The sequence below is a fragment of the Barbus barbus genome (genome assembly GCF_936440315.1).
Source record: "Barbus barbus genome assembly, chromosome: 23".
NCBI lineage: Eukaryota > Metazoa > Chordata > Actinopteri > Cypriniformes > Cyprinidae > Barbus > Barbus barbus.
This window is the reverse complement of record NC_136751.1, coordinates 18,138,795-18,158,266: the sequence shown is the minus strand read 5'-3', so window position 1 is coordinate 18,158,266 and position 19,472 is coordinate 18,138,795. Positions and strand designations below refer to the sequence as shown.

Genomic DNA, 19,472 nt, shown 5'->3' with positions numbered 1-19,472 from the left:
AAAATATTAGCATATTACAATTATCATTCACAGAATGATAATTGTAGAAACCTCAGAGGTTGTGTGTCACAGGCCTCTTAGCCGCATTTTTCACCCAGATGGAAGTGCATTAAGTTGTGCCAGAGCTGACTTGTGAGTCCGGGCGTTTGATAGAGCGGTTGTAAACAGTCATGTGATGATGGGAAATGGCGGCAGCTGCAAGCGTCTCTGCCCCGCTGCTGGTGTGTACACACACTGTCAAGTCACCAAGGACACAAGGTCATGTGTCCAACTGTTCCTCCCTGACAGTTACAAATACAAGGGTTGCCTCCGTACTCTAGTGGGCCTCTCTGTCTATGTCAGCGATAGACTAGGGCTACTTTTTCAACATTAAAAAGCACCCAAGCACAAGAGCGTGACTGCTGGAACAACAGGCCGTGAGATTCATGCACTCTCACATGATCTTGAAGATTCCTCCTGCCCTAATTTGCTTTGAAAAATTATCCCTACAGAAGTCAACCAGGAACATCAGACGTAGTGCAGGTGCAGATTAGGTGCAGCTCGGCAAGAAGTTCCGTTCCATCTCTGTCTGTGTGCGAAACGGTTAACTGTGTTTCAGCAGCTGATTCAGACAGGCAGGTAAATAAACTCAGCATTTCCTTTAAGGCCTCGGCCCCCTGCCTCCATCTCTCCCGGCCCCCTTGAGCTTCCTTCCCCCTATTGACAGGTGCATCTGTTTTCCTGGTACTGTAGCAGTCCTTATACGGCTGGCGTAAGCCTGCTAAATGCCTGACCCAGCAGAACCCTGCAAGCATTCGGACCATGACATCCCTCTAAGACTGTTGTGCACAATGACCAGGCAACCTGTCATAAGCATTCTGTAGCGATGAGAGGCAGGGACAGGTGGTATTTAACTATCTTTTTGCCAACTACACTCTCTCTCTCTCTCTCTCTCTCTCTCTCTCTCACACACACACACACTCTCACACACACACACACACACACACACACACACACACAGATATGCACTTACTGAGTGCTAAGTGTCCGAGACTCACTTGATTTGAATGTACACAGTGGGAGATAATATTGGCTTTTGAGTCTCCTATGAGTGTACAGTATAACACTTTTTGGTAATGAATACCTCAGAGTACTTTTTCAGTAACGTAGAGGAGAATTCATTGCTATTATGCACACGATGCCTCTCATCAGTCTTTTAATAATTGCCAGACATTTATGAGCCAGTCCCCACTAGCATAGTCCCTTTGCGACAGTAGCGTATCTCTGTAGAATCAATATTTAGAGATTTGAAACAAGGATGTTGCTAGATATAAATGACACCCGGGGGTTAGCCTATTAGTGCTATATCATAATGCAAAAATATCTACACCATTTAAATCGGAATTCGATATTTTAAAGGAATGTTAACGTGGCTATTAATGCTGCCGTCAAGGTTTGGCAAAAAAAGACATAAGCAAAAACATACCCTTTGTTTTTGCCTATTATAGTTTAATGAAATGTATTATGAAATAATTAAACATATTGCATTATATAATAATTAAGATAATTAGGAAAATTATTCATATAAATAAAAAATGTGGAAAAATACATAAAAAGAATTAGTATAAAATAATCTTTAAAATCTTAATGTCTTATCTTTAAAATGATGTCAGTTTTTTCAGGAAATTCAAACAATAAATGCCGTTTTGGTGCTCTTTGCTTTGGTGTAACAGATCTCTGTGTAAACGGCTCAGTTCAAACTGCAGCGCGACATGCGATCATCCCTTCCTTTTTACTACTAGAAATAAACATGAATGAACATCTCATGCCTCACGTAATAACTCAATCTGCATTTCAACCACAGAAAGACATCAATAAAACCGTTTCTAAACAAAATGTCATGTAGCATTTCATTTACCTCAGGCAATTCATCAGTGTCCACGGCTCTTTAGCTTGTTAGAGAAATTAAGTCTAGAGAAGAGCATTTCACGAAATATTAGACTATATACTCATTATGGTTTACTTTACTTCTACCTGATGTCTTAATTATTTAATGTATGTTTAAATCTGTTATGAAACAAGTTATGACAGCTAATTAATATATTTCAACAACAAATAGAAATATGTTAAAAGTATTACCTCATAGTAATAACCTTATAGTAAAATGTTAATAGTATAATCTTATAGTAATGTAAAAGGGCTCCCTATAGTTTAGAGCATAAGCTGTGGTAGATTTATATTAAGAAAATTTTATTATAATTTAATTTATTTAAAAAGAAAGAGCAATATATATACATATATATATTAGTGGCGTGCGGTGCTGTTTTAAAATGAGGAGGCAGTTTATTTTTATATATATATATATATATATATATATATATATATATATATATGTATTTGTATGTATATATGTATGTATGTATGTATATGTATATATATATGTGTGTGTGTGTGTGTGTGTGTGTGTGTGTGTGTGTGTGTGTGTGTCCCTGTTACACTTAATGTTGTCACATTTTCCTGGGTAAATAAATATTACATAAAAAAGAGAACAAATATAATTATATTTTTATGTTTTGTATTTTATTAATATTAATTTTATTTTATTTAAACATTTTAATACTAATTATACATTTCATAGTGTTTTTATGCATTTTTATATTTATTCCAAATTTATAACTAAAGGCAGTAACAATTTTAACAATATTCTGGAAACAATAAGGTTTCATTAGTTAAAATTAGTTAACTACTTTAGTTAACATGAACTAAGAATAAACAATAGCCTACTTCTACAGCATTTATTAATCTTAGTTAATATGCATTTCAACATTTACTTTATTATTAATGCATTATTAAAATCAAAACATTTGTTTGTTAACATTAGTTTATGCACTGTGAACTAACATGAACTAACAATGTACTGATAATGTACTGATAATTGTGTACTAATGTATACAAAGATTAATATGCTGAATACTGTAATAAATGTTCATTGTTTGTTCATGTTATATTAAATGACACCTTATTGTAAATTGTTACCAATATTTTTTTTTATTTGTGAACTGATGTTCAGCTGTTCTTTTTAATAGTCAACTTATTTTCGGGTCATCATCGTCATAAAAGCAATGTAAATACTGCCACAGACACGAAGATATATCTTTCATTTCATCACACTGAATGCTCACTCAAAACTGACGCAGTCATCACGTTTTCAGACCATTTCAAGTTTTATTTTGATGTGACACAAAGCAGTAATATCTAAGCAGGTGAGTTGCTTACTTGCTTTATATTTAGTCAATTCATTCAGGCCGAGAGCTTGCACGAAAACAAGAGGCAGGATTTATCGCAGGAACCACTCATATCCAATCATAAACGATCATATCCAATTATAGCGCGATGGAGGCATTGCCTCCTCTCACATGACTTTCCCCAATTCATCTCAATGAGCCTCCAGAAAAGTCACCGCACGCTTTAGGGTCTCTGTATTAAGTCTATAGACCGACGGGAGGCAAGCCTCCGCTGTAACTTTACCTGCGGGTGTCGCTGTTTGACGGTGTTACTTACACACACACACACACACACACACGCTGTATGGTGCCAATATAACCCCCATATTTGACTTCAAGTGGGTGCAAAGACTTTTCCCATAGGCAGTTAGCAGCAGAAGTGAGAGGGAGAAGCGAAATATAGCTCAGAGAGAGCGAGCACAGTCCCGTGAAACTGTCGCAGATGAGTGATAGGGAAATGGAGTGTGCGAATCTATGCAGGGACTGCGCCCTGTGCTGCCCATGGGAACACTGCCGTCTTTGCCTTCATCTCGAATGCATGAAACCGGAGCTAGATTTGACTCTAGTTTGATAAATGTTAAGAATGATTAGGCCTGTTATTGATTAATATACTTTTGGTGTAGTTTGTTTATTAATTACCCATAATTAATACAATTGAAGTTAATGTATTTTTCATTTAGGAAAGATTTGGGGCTATGGTCCAGCCCAGAGTGTCTGGGTGGATTTAAGGTACTGGACGTGCAGTGCTTAGCTGAGAGTGGCATTATGGGGTGTGGCGAGGAGCGTGTGCCCAGAGGTCTCAGGCCTTTGGCTCTGTGGTCACATAGCACAACCTTTGGATCTCTGATCACATAGCGCAGCTGTTGTTTGTTCCAAACAGCCTCGACCAGCGTGGCTGCCTTGGAGAGGAACCACTTCAGTGCTCCTGTCAGATGGCCATTCCTTGCATACTTCAGATTTTTCACAAGAAGAAGGCACTGGGGGAGCAGGGACATCTCAGAGCAGAGCCTGCAGGAATGCGGCTCACAGCACTCTTCTTCTGCTGTCTCCCCTGTGTAGAGCGACCTCATATTGCCTGAATGTATTCAGCGCAATGCTCTGATCACCAGTTAAGCCAAAGGAATGGTGAAGAGGATCCAAGCGTTAATCCAAGCACATACACCGGCTCTCCTCTTCGGGGAAAGAAAGCTTTTTCATCATGTTGACATGCCCAGCTGGGGTGCAAATGAATCTTATTGTTCGTGAAATATCAGGCTCGTGTTGTAGCACAATTCTCTTTTGAAGTGATTCGGTGTTACCTAACTATGTACAGTTGCTGGAGGTCATGATGAATCATCAGCACTGTGAAACAAAATGGCTGAGTTCTCTGATATGGAAGCTCAGCACGGTTCCAACAAAATGTTTGGTTTGGGATCATTTTCGTTTCAAATTTTATTTTGTTGTTGACTTTTGTGGGGAACAGAAGGCCTAGTTTCTCTCAAATTACCCAGATCCCATTGTTGACTAACAAATCATTGCCACTGTTTTTTGTATTGACGCGAAAGAGAAGAATATCTCTTGCCACATGGTGAATTTTTCAAATCGATCTAGACCCGAACTTAAGCAGTGGTTTCACAAAATTTTATTTTATATATAAATTGTTTTTATTATTATTGATGTAATTTTTCGTATTTTCATTTAAACTGTTTTTAATTTGTTTTATAAAATATAAGCGAAGTTCAATCCGATTGGAAAAGGTCAGAACAGTACATTGTAAGCCTGAATGAGGCAATTTACGGCTCAAGCTGGGCATTACCAGTTCTCTCTAAATTTAGTTACATTTTTTGTCTGTTGTCCCAGCATACTTTAACATCTGTCCTGGATCCTTACACACAGGTTCTGGAGTTCTGTGTGATGTTTATTTGTGTGTATGTAAATGCAGAATGGAGACAGCCCAGCACAAAACCACTTATGGCTGAAGAGCCCACAACTCCAGAAGGTGAACTAGTCCTCGATGCTTTGTGCTCAATCTCCTTTGATCCAAGAGATCTTTCGATCATCTCCACCACTTCTAAGGTCTGTGTAAGGGTTTGTGCTTCAGAATGGGATAACCACGAGTACGTAACATGTTAAGACCTTGTGTTTTCCAATAATGCTGGGGTGTTAAGTATTAAAGAGCTAAATTGCCATACATTAAGTATGTTCAAGCAGCAGAGTTGCTGGTTTGGCAGCCTAATTTAATTAAAAGTGAAATGATGTAAAGTTAGATGTGCTTTCGTCATGGGATCACTGAAGTGTGGCTGGTACACTAGAAGAGCAGATCCCACACATTCAATTAGTGCATTGCAATAAATTTGGCACTACGAGTTGATGTGTTAAAGACACCTTATTCAAGCTGACAAGAGCAAGCTCTCAGCTTTGCAGATTACGCCAAAGTTCACAATGCGTGATCGTGCACAAAGAGGAAGTGATGCAAACATAATGGTTCCCGAAATACATCATTTGTGTTCTGATGAGCACCAATTAGCAATCTGATGAGCCGATCTTTGAGGCGATCTCGAATTCGGTTTTGAGTAGCGTGCACAGATGTGCTTTTTGGCCGTTCAGGACCTTCTCAGTTAAAAACGAGGGTGCGTTTGGAGTTGTATCTCTGTTATGCAATGTGCCTAGAAGCTGCACAGCTTCCTTCATTAATACTAAAGAATTAGAAGCTGTTGAGGAGCAATTTAAAGCCCTGTTTGTGTGTCAAAAGAATGTTTCTCGAAATACTGCCACTTAACCATGTCTTGAGGTCCACTTCATTTCCGATCCAGTGCTCTCAGTCTTTCTTTTTTAGATTCCTCATGGAGGTATTACAAATTATATTTATTTTTTGTACAAAAGGGCTCTCGATGTAAAATATGAATTGGATTTTTTTTTGGCATCAACAGTTGGAACTCTTTTCCCAGCTCACATTGTTCCTGTGGATGATTTCCGGAGCCAAAACAATATGGCTACACCCGTTAAAGAGGTACTGTTCAGCCTCATTAATTAAGACTATAATTAGAATTTGGACTCCGTTCCTCTTAATCTATTAGGGAGGCGAAGCTTTGATTCTGAAATCCATTAGTCTTTTCTCATTCATGCGTACCTTGCCCCTTTGAAGACACTACTTTGCTCAAGGTAATGATGACTTATAAATGGTTAGGACATATCTGGTGCTTTATATCAAAACAGCCTTGCTTTGAAAAGAAACAAATTATTTGTTTTGTAAAAGCGGGTCATTATGTAACCATGCTCTCATAGGATCATGCTTTACTCAGAGCTGAGCAAGAGACTTATTTTTTGTGGGTAAGCAGCATTGTTTAAGACAGATGTCTGTATTTGGTGTTCATTTAGGAATTGTGACACTGGGTTCACTCTGTTCGTTGTGAGAGGATTCAATGTACGAATTACATAGAATAGAGTGAAGGGGTGGGGACGCTGGTTACAGCTCAGAATCAGAGCAGCTTATGTCTCAGTAGGGCCTCAGTTACACATTCCGCCTTTTTGAGAACAGGCGCCTTTTTCAGAAATTGGGAGCATTTCAACGTAATGATATCATCCTCCCTCCTTTTGATCATTATCAGAGTAATGCACTGCCGCTGTGCTTTTTTACAGTAATTACAAGATATTTTCCTCCCTCTCGCTGCAGGTTCACACACTCCAGTGCTCATATTCATCTTATATTTCCTGTCAACTGAATAAACATTTACAGTACCAACCAAATATTAAGACACCTACTTGTTCTGCCTTTAGTCATCAAAGTATTACATATATATAATAGGATATCAAAGTATATATGTATGCTTTTATATTTAGTTTCCTTTTAGTTAATATAGATAAAATAGTTGTAAATGTGTTATAAATTACAAATTTAAATGTAATTGTAATTTTTTAACCTACAGTTATTCGATTTTTTAAATTAGCATATTACATAATAAAAATCAAACTATGCAGTTTTTATTATTTATCACGGTAAATACATGTGTAAGTGCACTGAACATATATGTTTCTATTCAGTCTTATGTATGCATTATATATTTCTACTTCTACTTGTGTTTAATTATTCCTCATTTTCTATGTCACTTTAAATAAAAGAATCTGCAAAATGAATAAATGTTAATGTTAATAATGTTCTACTTGCCAAGGTATTTATTATTCTTAGACAACTGATGAAACATCTGATGTAGTCCTCAAGTTTTTAATTACAGCCCACAAAAAGTTTGCTTTTGTTTGTTGATCCAAGTTAGATGGGTGATATTCATTGAGCTTTAGAAACTATAAAACACATACAACTGCTCTTCAACTGAGATTCTCTTGCAATCTGGTATTAAGGTCTTGTAAGTTGTCTCGGTGACCTGGTGAGTAGTGAACTTGCACGGACATGTTATGTGCGAGCAAGTTCAAATCGCGCTTGGGTCATTTCCTGAACCCACGTCTCTTGATTGTTTCCTGTCAGTTTTTGAATGTTTCTCTCTATAGATATAGCCCAGAAATAAAAAGCGTATATTGAAAATTGAGCTGTGAGAATTGCGTGTACGTGTTGCTCTCAGCAGAGGCGTGTTTTAGCGGAGACACAGTTAGTGCATGTCTCTGCTCTCTGTCTGTCTGATGATGGCCTTCTCTCTCGCTGTCCCACAGCAAGCCCCCACAGGAAATGAGCATTGGGTGGGGGGCATAAAAAGCCCCATGACTAACATTTAATCAAGCTGCTGTTATGGAGAAAACACACGGAAATGACATTGCACTTTGCTGTATGCACAGTTTCAAGCAAATGGAAATGAAATGGACCTTTTCTGAAAACCAAAAGGCATTACACTTGTTTGCCTGATGGCTGTTGTTGAGTTGCTCAGTATTTTTCAGTCTGACGAGAACAAACATCGAAACAGAGACCTTAGGGGTGATTGTGCTTTTGGGTTTGAACGTCGGCCAATTGTAATTCCTGTGTTTGTCTTTGGAGGTTACACATTGTGTGGGTAAATGACCCATGATTGTTAGAGAATATTTCAGATGCTTGTGTGAAGGAACTTGCTAACAATGTGGGCCAGCAGATGGTAGAAAGACATCTTTGTAAAGCTCTGACGTTCACGTGAAACCAGAAACCCGCAATATATATAGTATACGGGTGTAAGGTCAGTTAGGTGCGGACTTGATGGATTAGCCTGTTCGTTCTCATATGATGACATCATTCGCGCACAAACTTTTCAGTATTTGTTGTTGATGTTCTGCAGACCGAAATTGGGTTCCTCTCATTGTGCCTTTTTTGGTCATTACGACATGTGCTAAGAGAAAGTTCTCAATAAAAGTAGCTGTAGTTCAGTTTTGAAGTAGGAATGGCAAAAAACAGCAGATGTAAACCTACCATTGACACCCCACCAAAGTTTTTAGATTACTTCTCTAAAATGGCACTTTAATTGCCTTTGATAGCAGTGAATGGCTGCACTCAGTTGTAATGACTTTAGCCATTCCTTCTTAAAGAGCTCAAGTCACACTACATTTGTTAAACTGAATTGCTTTCCTCATCCTGGGACACACAAAGACAGCTTTGACGCCATTGTACATCAACAGAACCAAAGGCTCATCAATTTCAAAATTTATGTTTTATTTTCGTAAATGTGTGGGATAATTACCAGAGTCTTATTAGAACTTTCCCAGAGGGTCGGGAACACTTAACGTTGCGTGCTATGAGATGCTATGACTGCAGCTGGGAAATGGCATGTCGTCCGATTGACTGATGGCTGTTGGGGATTGGTCGATTAGAGCACAATCCCATGATGCTTTCTGCCCATATGTGTGTGTCAGCAGGAAACGGCTTTGTTAACCCGAGGGGCTCGCCGGGGCTCCTGGGTACACCCAGCGGGAATGGGCTTGGTAAAGTCATGACTGCGAAGTCACCGCCGCCACCGGGGGGCAACATGGGCATCGGTAGCCGCAAGCCAGACTTGAGAGTCGTCATCCCCCCATCCAGCAAGAGCATGATGCCACCCCTGGTGAGTATGGAAGAATTGATTCTTCATGCACGCATCCACGAGATTGTTGCTTCAAATCTTCTTGAAAAAGATGTTGATCAGCACACACACACACACATACACACACGCACGGGTTGAGCGAAATTATGGTCTTTAAATCAGATCAGTGAAATTACACTAAAATAGTCTCCGTGAAACAACAAGCAGCACAGTCAGAAATCCAGGTACCCTTACTCCTTCTATTATTCATTTAGAAATTAGAGGGCCTGGGCCTCTCAAATGATTATAATTAAGGTGCAGAGAGCTCTGGCCACAATTAGCACCTGAGGCTACACCCGACTGTCAGCCTCATTAATCACTCAAATATAAAATGGGAAGCAGAAAAAAAGATTATTATTATTATGTTTAAATATGATCAATAATTGGTTTGTTTCAACTGTAGAAGCCGCTCGGGTTTCTTCTACAGCATGTAGATTCTTGTTTGGTAAATAGCACTGAGGTTATGCAGGGCTCTCTTAGCTCAACGTAAATATACATATGTATGCGAGTGTATGGAATACCACACCAGCATCTGGAAGCGGTACAGTTTCTTACCCGCCATGAATCAAAACAAATCCCACATGCCAAGCTTGTGGCATCTGAAGTCATCGGTAGTAAGAAGCCCAGAGGATTATTCATTTGTGTATATTTACGTATATGGCGAGTGTCCTTTTGTGTGTGTGTGTGTGTGTGTGTGTGTGTGTGTGTGAGAGAGAGAGAATGAACTGCCTCAGACAGACAGACTAAGGCAGGGCCTGTGAGTGTGCCTGCAGACAGGCTGTCATTAGAACATAATGGTATTAAATTAATCACATCGCAGTGTGACAGAGTGGGGATGAAGGCTTAATCAGAAGCCCAGAGTGTGAGCCAGATAATATCTTGTCGCCCTTGTCGTGTCTCCCCACTGTTATTGATTGAGTGCTGGTATTAAGACAGCACTGGCCCGGCACTACTGAGAAGAAAGCTCAACGTCCTCGATACAGTACAACTCCACACTGTCAGCTGGCTTCGAACAAAGAGATATATAGACATTATAAGAGACGATAATTAACTCCATAAAATTCTCATTTGGGCCAAACGTTTTGCACAGAACTTTTAAGTACTGAATGAGAATATACAGTACAGACAAACCGTGGATTACAGTGTTGACTAGCACATTGCACTTAAAAAGTAAGAGATATGATCTTGTTGGCAGTTTATTGTTTGTTTTTTCCTCTATTGTCTGTTTTAATGGTTATTACTTCCTGGATTTCATTCTTTTTCATACTTTATTGAATGCAATTGTTAAGTTTAATGTTTTGTTTAATTTAATATGAGTTATTGCAAAGGGTTTTATTTTGTGAAATAAAAATAAATAAATAAATAAAACACTAGAATATACATAGAGAAAGAGGACAGGAAATAAGTCTAGTTTTGCAGTTTGGCGTGACAGTACTATTGCCTGGAAAAATAATAGTATTTGTTCAAATATATACAGTACTGACCAAGTCTTCGGCCACTAGTATAGTACCAACAAAAATGGCCTTAAGACAGTTATTTCTATGTTTTGCTGTAGTGTGTCAGTAGGAAATATCTGTTTACATTTCCAAACATTCATTTTGCTATTAATTGTAATTATGCAGTGAGATTTTGTTTGCACAAGGAGTCTGACAACAGCCTGATCTCAGACCTGATCCAGTCTGTCTGAACAAACGGAGACAGACTAAATCCAGAAGAACTGTGGCGACGTCTCCAAGATGCTTCAAGAAAATACTAGTGGCCTAAGAATTTTGCACAGTACTGTCTATTAAAAATTCTAGATTTTAACAATAATAAAATATATAATTATAATAATAATTTAAAAAATATAGATAAATATTATTTAAAATGTATTATTAAATTACAAATAAATATTTAAACATAAGTTAAAATGCACATATATATTAATTTATTCTTATATTCTCATGAGTTGTCAGCTACATTGTCTACCTCTCATTTAGCCTAGTATTCCCCTCTTATAAATAATCAATTAAGGCAAGTGGAGGGCTCTGCCAGTGGATGCAAAATGATTGATGGAGATATTGGACACACAAGCTCATGTATGGATGAGTGTCTGAGGTGAAAGTTTAAGAACATCCTAGCTGTGAGGTCAAGCTCCTCAATGATTTTCTTTTCCTTCCAAGGACTTAAAAAACCCCACTATTATTTCCTCTTACTCCACTATTATTCTCCCTTTGTTACCTTTACATTTACCTTTCATTTACCTAATTGCTGTGTCGGACAAACCACATGGCCATGAGGAATGAAACAATTGTGTATTTAGTGCCAACAAATTTGACTTTTCATTTGAATTTGACTCTGAATTTGAATTTCCAGTTTTATTGCAAGTAACCTGAGGCAGCGTTCGGTTCACGCTTTAGTCTCTGAATTTGAATAAGTTAGTTTAAAGACACGTCCTGGTGAGAATGGTGGGTTGACCCTGTTGGGCTTTAGGTGTGACACCTGGCTATATACTGACAGCATTATCTGCTCTTTTCTGTTGGAAGCAGTCGGAGGAGGAAGAGATGGAGCTGGTGGTGAGTTTCACAGAATGCCTTGGGAAGGCTGATAAGCTTTTTAAAGTCACACTTATTTAACGAGCAGAGCCACAGCTTAGAGAAATGACTCCACTGCTTGCAATGAAAATCGACTAAACCTAACATGAACTGGATGAACTTAACGAGTGTTGTGCGGATGTCTGGTCTGCGTTGTGTGTGACTCACACTGCATGTTCTGAGCCTTTTTAAGGAAGTTTAAAAGACCCACAGTATGTCCAGAAATATATGTGTATGTGTTTGGGCTAAAGGAAGAGTGTTGTGGGTGTATTCGAAGAAAGGAGAATGATAAATCCATAAAATCCCCAAAGATGCAATCATCAGTAATTATTTAATATTCCCCTAAGATCTCACCAATAAACCTGGTATTAGTTTTAACATTGAAGCAACATAAAAGCGTGGATCAATCAAAGCAGAATGTTAAGGAACACAATCCACATAAAACATGTTATTACAGTCAACATATTTGAGCATTACCCAAATTCTTACTTTCTTGTGTTTCTTGTTTTTTGGCCCGGGCTGTGATTGCTTTACTTATGATGATGTCGGTAAAATGGAGTTGAGTCCAAAATGATGTCATCAGTTGAGCAGAATGCCAAACGCTGTCAGAGAATTTTTTTCATTTGCTAGAGGAAACAAATGTGAATGCATTTTACAATACTGAAACAAATCCAGGCTTAAATTAGTACTAATACAACTGTTCTGTAGAATCTGTATTACACAATTATTTATTTATTTTATAAAGTATTACAAATAAAGTAAAACCTCTCTAATAATATTTTAAACAATTTAAATATTTTTAAGAGACTGTAGATAATTTCCCTCTCAAACTCAGTGTAGATTGAATATTCATCTACCTCAGCTAATGTAAAACTGAGCAAAATTGCACTGAATCGAATACGCATCTCCAAGTTATTATAAATTTTTTTTCTCTGAGTGTGTGTGTGTGTGTGTATCTCACATCTCTCCAGAGTTTCAGAAGACTGTGTCTCAAACTGTGCTCAGATTTAAATATGAACTCAAATATTTCTCAGCAAATTCTATCACATTTTCCTCATAATTGTATAGCTCTTACTCAGTGTCAATAATTGTTTATTTATTTTTAAAGGTATTTTAGTAGAAACATCTTCAACAAATTAGATTTTAAACTGACATGTTCAATAAGTCCCACAGCTTTGAATGAGCAAGCTCTGGGCAATTTTTCCCATGGAAACTGTTCAGACAGGATAAAGTTACTGATCAGAACATTTTTGAGACTTGTGTACTTTTGTTTACTTGTGTATGAATGTGTTTGTGAAAGTGCTTTAGTCAGGTTAATGCATATGCCTTACCAAAAATTAGCAGCGATCTGTAGACAGTTGTGCCACATTTATAAGTCATTCTGTAGTGTCTTATATTTTATATTGTCTTACATTGTCCAGGGGCTTCTGAATTAAAGCTGTTTAACTGACAGCAACCTGTAAAACAATTTTTCGATTTCTAACTAGAATGAATCTGCAGCGCCTCTTATTGGTATAAAATGGTATTACCACATAATTTCCATCAAAATCACACTATTCTGTTGACAGTGCTTCACATGGTTGGTTAGAGTGTGCATGTATGTCTGTGATGGGATTTGTACCTCATTAAGTTTGTGTATTTGGCTCTTTGCACAGAACACCCACAGGATAAGCAGTTCCCAGTCGACCCAGCCTCTGGCCACACCGGTTGTCTCCGTCACCACCCCAAGTCTGCCACCACAAGGCCTGGTCTACTCAGGCATGCCCACTGCCTACAACTCTGGTGAATATAAAAATTAATTATTTGCTTTGTAATGTTTGCATTCATTCATGGTTTAATTTAATTGAATTCTTCCCCGAGTGGCTTAATAAACAAAGAGCAAGACCCTACAATTACTGACATCATCCAACTCTGAGCTCAGTGCATAACAAAAATACTTGAAACGCTTGGCTGTGTGAGTGCAGAGGTGTTTGAGTGACTCATAAACTCTGTTGTTGATTGTTGTTGTGTTGTTTTGCTCTAGAATACTCCCTGAGCAGTGCTGAGCTCTCCTCTCTGCAAGGCTTTGGCTCTCCAGGGCTCTCTATAGGCTCAATGTCGGCATGGCAACAGCATCAACTGGGCCAGGCAGCTCTCAGCTCGCTGGTGTGAGTAACATAGATGTGTGCAGTCACACACAAAGCATACACACACAGGTTTGCAGAACACTAACTAATGTGCCCAGGCATGAGGTCAAATGCACTCTAAGTTGCCATATGTTTTCATTTTATTTTTTTTCCCCTCTAGAAAGTGTAATGGAAGGATGGATTGATGTCCACGCCATATTACACTCTAAAAATAAAATAATATAAAATCATATTTTGATTAAAACTGAAGTATTTTTGATGTTGTAATATTAGAGACAAACCAGTAGCATGAGGTTAGGGTGGGACAGTCTGTTTTGCCACTTACTAATAGCTTATGTCACTGTGCTTCTCAAGTAAATGTACCTTGTTTTAAAGATATTCAGTGAGAAAATATTTTTTTGCAGCATGGAAGCCCAAATATTAGACATTCCACCTTTTTTATGAAACCTATTTTAGAATTTTTAATTTAGATTTAGATTTTTAATTATTAAAAATGTAATGAATATTTATGTCATGATAGTATTTATACAGATTTAAATACAAAAAAGAAAAAAGAATAATGAGAAGAACATTAAAATGTAATTAATTTAATAAATCTAATCTGTCCTAAAAAGTTTTTTTTTCTTTATGCTTATGCATATGATTCAAATTTCTTTTTTTAGATGGATAGATAAATAGATATATAGATAGATAGTGGTATAGAGGGATATGCATTTATATAAGTATATGTCTGTGTAGTTTCTCCGTAATAGCAGAATGCGTGAGACTCAGACAGAAAGAAACAGACTAAAAAAACAAAATGTTATGTTTCCAGAGCCTGTGAATGAAAGCTTTTATTTAAATGCAGTGGTTGTGCCATCAAAACATTAGTGAACTGTTTTTGTCACATTCGTCACCAGGCATGCTCTAATTAGATACCACCCTCTAAAATGATTCAGGTGCTGTTATTGCTGCAAGCGCCATTGAGTAAACAGATGGAGGGTGGGATATTATTACTGGGCTATCTGGGTCTCTGTGTTAGCGTCACATGGTAGCTGCTGAGTTTAGGAATTTCTGCAGTCCGCAGACATAGCACTAATATTTCATTTTGTCATTTCCTCTCTTTGTTCAGAGGTGGTGGTCACTTACCTCAGAGCTCAAATCTCTCCATCAACACCAGCCAGAATATCAACATTAAATCCGAGCCCATCTCTCCTCCACGTGAGCGCATCACCCCGTCCGGCTTCCCACCCCAGCAGCAGCAGCAGCCTCCCTCCGGCCGTCCCGACATGGGCCGCTCGCCCGTCGACAGCCTCAGCTCCTCCTGCTCCTCCTACGATGGAAGCGACCGAGAGGATCACCGGCACGATTTCCACTCCCCACTCGGCCTGGTTCGACCCCCAGCTGCTGGGGCCGAAGAGAGGGAGAGCCCCACGGTCAAGCGCATGCGCATGGACACCTGGGTGACATAAAGCTGTCCTGAGCCTGATAGCCAGTCAGTCACACGCAGGGCTGGGTGGGGGGAAAGGGAGAGAGGAGTGGCAGCAGGGAGGGTCATTATTGTTATTATTCTATTGTTATAATTTAACGTCATTTCACTTTTTTTGTAAGTAGGTAGACGGGGAAAGAAATCGAAAATGTCCTGACATACAGAAATTAAGCAGGAGAGAGAGAGAGAGAAAGAGAGAGAGAGAGAATCTCAAGTCAAGCAGTCAGAATTAATGGTGTACTCAGACAAACAGGTGTTATCAGGTACTTGATGCAAATTGCATTGTGCGAAAGTCCAATGTATGAAGAAAACATTCTTGATTATTGTCGTCACTGGTGCAGTTTGACACTCGTAGCTGTTTTCGCTGTTGATTTTGCAAACAATCAAAGAACGTTTAGGGGCGGCTTTCTGTCCGAAGGCTTCTGCCTGCTGGGCTCATGTATTAAACGATCTGTATCTGCACTCGCCCTTATATGAAGTATGTCACTTATTAATTTATTTAAAGGTATTTGATGATAGATTTGGATCAGTTTTATGGGGGAAGGCTTGTATCTAAAATGAGATCACATTTCACCTCAGTTAAGACATTAAGTGAAATAAATGAAAATGTCTCTAAATTAATATCAATATCAATTTTCAATCCTTTTTAACAGCGTTTTTAGCAAATGGGAAAAGAACAGGTAGCCCAGTCGATTTAGAGATGATAGCAAGTCATTGTACATTCATGCAGCTCCAACAACTCAATGGTAACGCAAGCCAAAGCCTCTATGTAATTTTGTAGTACTGTAGGATGGGAATTTTCAGCATTTCTCTCTTGATGTTTGTTTCATATTAGTTATGTCATAGTGTGCGTTGTTACAAATATTGGAAAACGATTAACATGCAAAGCAGATCTTGAAACGATATCTAAAGCCATGAACACTTGCTGTTCTGTTTGTAAATTATAGATTTGAGCCAAACTTTTTTTTTTCTTTTGTTATGTACATAGCAACTTTAATATATATATCACTTTTGGTGTAAGTACGTATGTATTGTACCTTCACCAGATTCAAGAAAAAAGTATATTTTTGTGGATTACTGCCACGTTTACAAGGCGAGATCCTTATTAAGTAGAGTATTCACTGGTTAATATTTACTATTTTGTTAATTATACTGTACTTTCTTCAAATCTGACTATTATTGGTAATATTCAAAGTGTTTTTTTTTTCTTCAAGAAGTTAGTTTTTGGGTCGTTTACCCTTTAATGGTGGTGAATGTCTGTCCATAAGAAATTGTAACAACAGAGCTGTATGATTCAAGCTCAGCGGTCTTTATTTTGATTTGTAACGATACTCGCCATGCTAAGAAAAGAAAAAAATATGGTTGCATTTCTTACAACTGTTTTGTGAGGGATTAGCCTGCAGCTGCTGAATACACTGCCTACTTTAACCCATCACGGCTTAGATGCACTATTCATTGAGATCCAGTACAACTTTACAGACATTCCCCCAAGTTTGTATAAAAAGCTCATGTTACTAAATTCATTTCAACCAAATCCCTCATATATTGTAAATACCATAACTTTAAGTAACCCTAATACAAACATGCATACTATGTACAGAACACCTTTCCAGTTATTTTGTGAATTGGCTCATCTACAGATTTCCTAACATTAAGGAGACACCTTAAGGAGGCATCGGTCGCAACGTTCTGTATTGCTGGACAAGAGGGGGTGCTGTAGCTCTCTCCACCGTCACGTTTTGCTCTCTGTGTGCATATCTCTTCACGCGTGGCTGTTTGTTTGTGTGGCACAAATGTCTGGTAGCAGTGGCCTCTGGCTTGCATCACACCTCACTGCCCCTCAAGTGGCAAAGCGTCAGGGGATTCAGCAGCTAAAGATGGAAATACTAGACAATGAAAACTGACTTGGACATGATCTCTCTAATGGATTGCACAAAAAGTTTGTATGTTCAAGTTTGCCATTGGACGCTTTCTTCTTTAGATTTGTTATGTATTCGGTCAGTGTGCGCATACCTCCCTGCCCTCTTGAGCACCGCAGCAACTGGCAATAAGCTGATATTAATCTATGCAGTCCCCAACCCACACATAGCCAGGAACACAAAGCATTCACATTAAAAGTGGAATTTTTAATGGGATTGTTTACCCAAATACGAGAATTCTGTCATTTACTCGCCCTCAATTTGTTCCAAACCGATATGAATTTCTTTCTTCTGAAACACAAGAGACGTTTTGAATAATGTGTGAGACCAAACAGTTGATGGTCACCATACTGTTTATTTTCCATACTGTGGAAGTCAATAGGGACCATCAGCTGTTTGGTTACTCACATTCTTTAAAATAGTTTAAATTTAACAGAAGAAAGAATTTCATACGGGTTTGGAATAACTTGAGGGTGAGTAAATGATGACACATTTTTCATTCTGGGGTGAACTGTCCCTTTAATAATAATAAATTGAGAGGGAAAAAAAAATAAATCATGCATATTATACTATCACATGTCCATTAATTACACAATGTTGCCTAGTTCATGAATACAGTGCTCTTTATAGAGCAGGTGAGAAAACGACTGTTAAACCTTTGTCCTTAAGTGCTTGCATATTAAAGAGATAGTTCTCCCAAAAATTTAAATTCTTTCATTATTTACCCATTTGCTCCAAACTTGTATGACTTTATTACATATTTGGAACACAAAAGATATTTTTACAATTATAGCATTGATATTCACTGAATGAAACATTCATCACAACTGGCTTTGAACAAGATGACTGAATTCTAATTTTTTTTAGGTGAACTATCCTTCTATGGTTACGTACAAAGGCACACTGACTAAATATGAAATCCACAAGAGCCATGCAAACACTGCTTTAGGTATAGCTTTAGATTTAACCTCAGATATGTGCAAGCTTTGTTGTCTCAGCTGAATTGAAACGCCCATTAGAAAGTTTTACAATGTCTGTCAAAATCATTTACAGTTGATCACAATCAAAGCTTTTCAGGGTAGACAAGCAATAATGCCAGCCCAGTGTTATGAAAGCACTGCGGCCTAAAAACATGCAGGATTTTCAAACTGCAATGCACACACAAACACTCAACATTAGTGCTTGATTAGGAATCAGGGAGTTTCTCTGCTACATGCACAATTAGAGCCTTATTCCAAAGAGTTGCTGGTGTTCGGAATCAAATATGATATCATTCATCACATTTTGACTTCATCAAAACAAAATCACCCTCACGTCAGGGGTTCCTATAAATGCACGTGAGAAATACATAAGAGATCTGAAGAGAGGAGGCTGTTCCTTTGGTGCGGAGTGCTGTGTCACAAACTGTTGAATGTGAAAGGAAGGGATAAAGAAGAAACAACAATTGTTTGTTGCGTACTTTCTTCACTTTGCTGTGCAAGAGTACACTGCTTTGCTTTATGGCTTTTTCTAAATAAGAATTATGTATTTGGTAATTGTTTGTAGTTACTAGTTCACTTCAAGAAGCTGTTTGCGGTTTGGATGCTCAAACCGTTTGGCGGCACAAGCTGGACTTTGTTGCCATAACTGAAACAAGATGTTTCAAAAAAAAAAAAAAAAAGAGTAAAACATGAGAGAGAACTTTAAGTTAATCTGCATTATATTTCCCTTGAATGTGTTGTTTTATCTTCATTATACAATAAATATTCTAGTGAACTTTTTATTGAATGACTAAGATATTATGCTAGAGATTGTTGTACAAATTTGTATTCTGCATTCACTAAAGTAAAGATATTGGCTTTTATTGTGTAACATAGGTTCTCTCGCTTATTCTGTGCAAACTGAAGTGAACAGTTCTCTGAATTTGAGTAGACTTTGTCCACATGTGAAGTCCCAAACATTAGAATCTGTCCGCTTTATTAAAAACCTCATTGTACCCTCAAATACTCACTCTATGTGCCTTCATACTGCATCTCTGAGAAACACACAGTCAGTGCACATGGAACTTCAGAATATAGATGTGAGCAACATATATCTAGTTTAAGAGTTTATTAAACATATAGACCAGAATATGGA

The 19,472-nt window shown here is 38.0% G+C and overlaps 1 protein-coding gene across 9 annotated transcripts in view; it reads left to right on the top strand.

Annotated features, from left to right (window-relative positions):
- LOC306842749 (myocyte-specific enhancer factor 2A-like) overlaps positions 1-19,337 on the top strand; it is a 91,761-nt gene extending 72,424 nt beyond the window's left edge. For 3 of the 9 annotated variants that reach the window (XM_079373800.1, XM_079373797.1, XM_079373799.1), the window contains exons 7-11: positions 9,069-9,253; positions 11,797-11,826; positions 13,500-13,626; positions 13,868-13,991; positions 15,082-19,000. In XM_079373800.1, the coding sequence (XP_079229926.1) occupies positions 9,069-9,253; positions 11,797-11,826; positions 13,500-13,626; positions 13,868-13,991; positions 15,082-15,421 (806 nt within the window). In that variant the 3' untranslated portion in view covers positions 15,422-19,000. Of the gene's footprint in view, positions 1-9,065; positions 9,254-11,796; positions 11,827-13,499; positions 13,627-13,867; positions 13,992-15,081 lie in introns of all 9 variants that reach the window. The other 6 variants (XM_079373804.1, XM_079373805.1, XM_079373802.1 and 3 more) reach the window with 4 other exon arrangements.
- Positions 19,338-19,472: the final 135 nt, after the last annotated feature.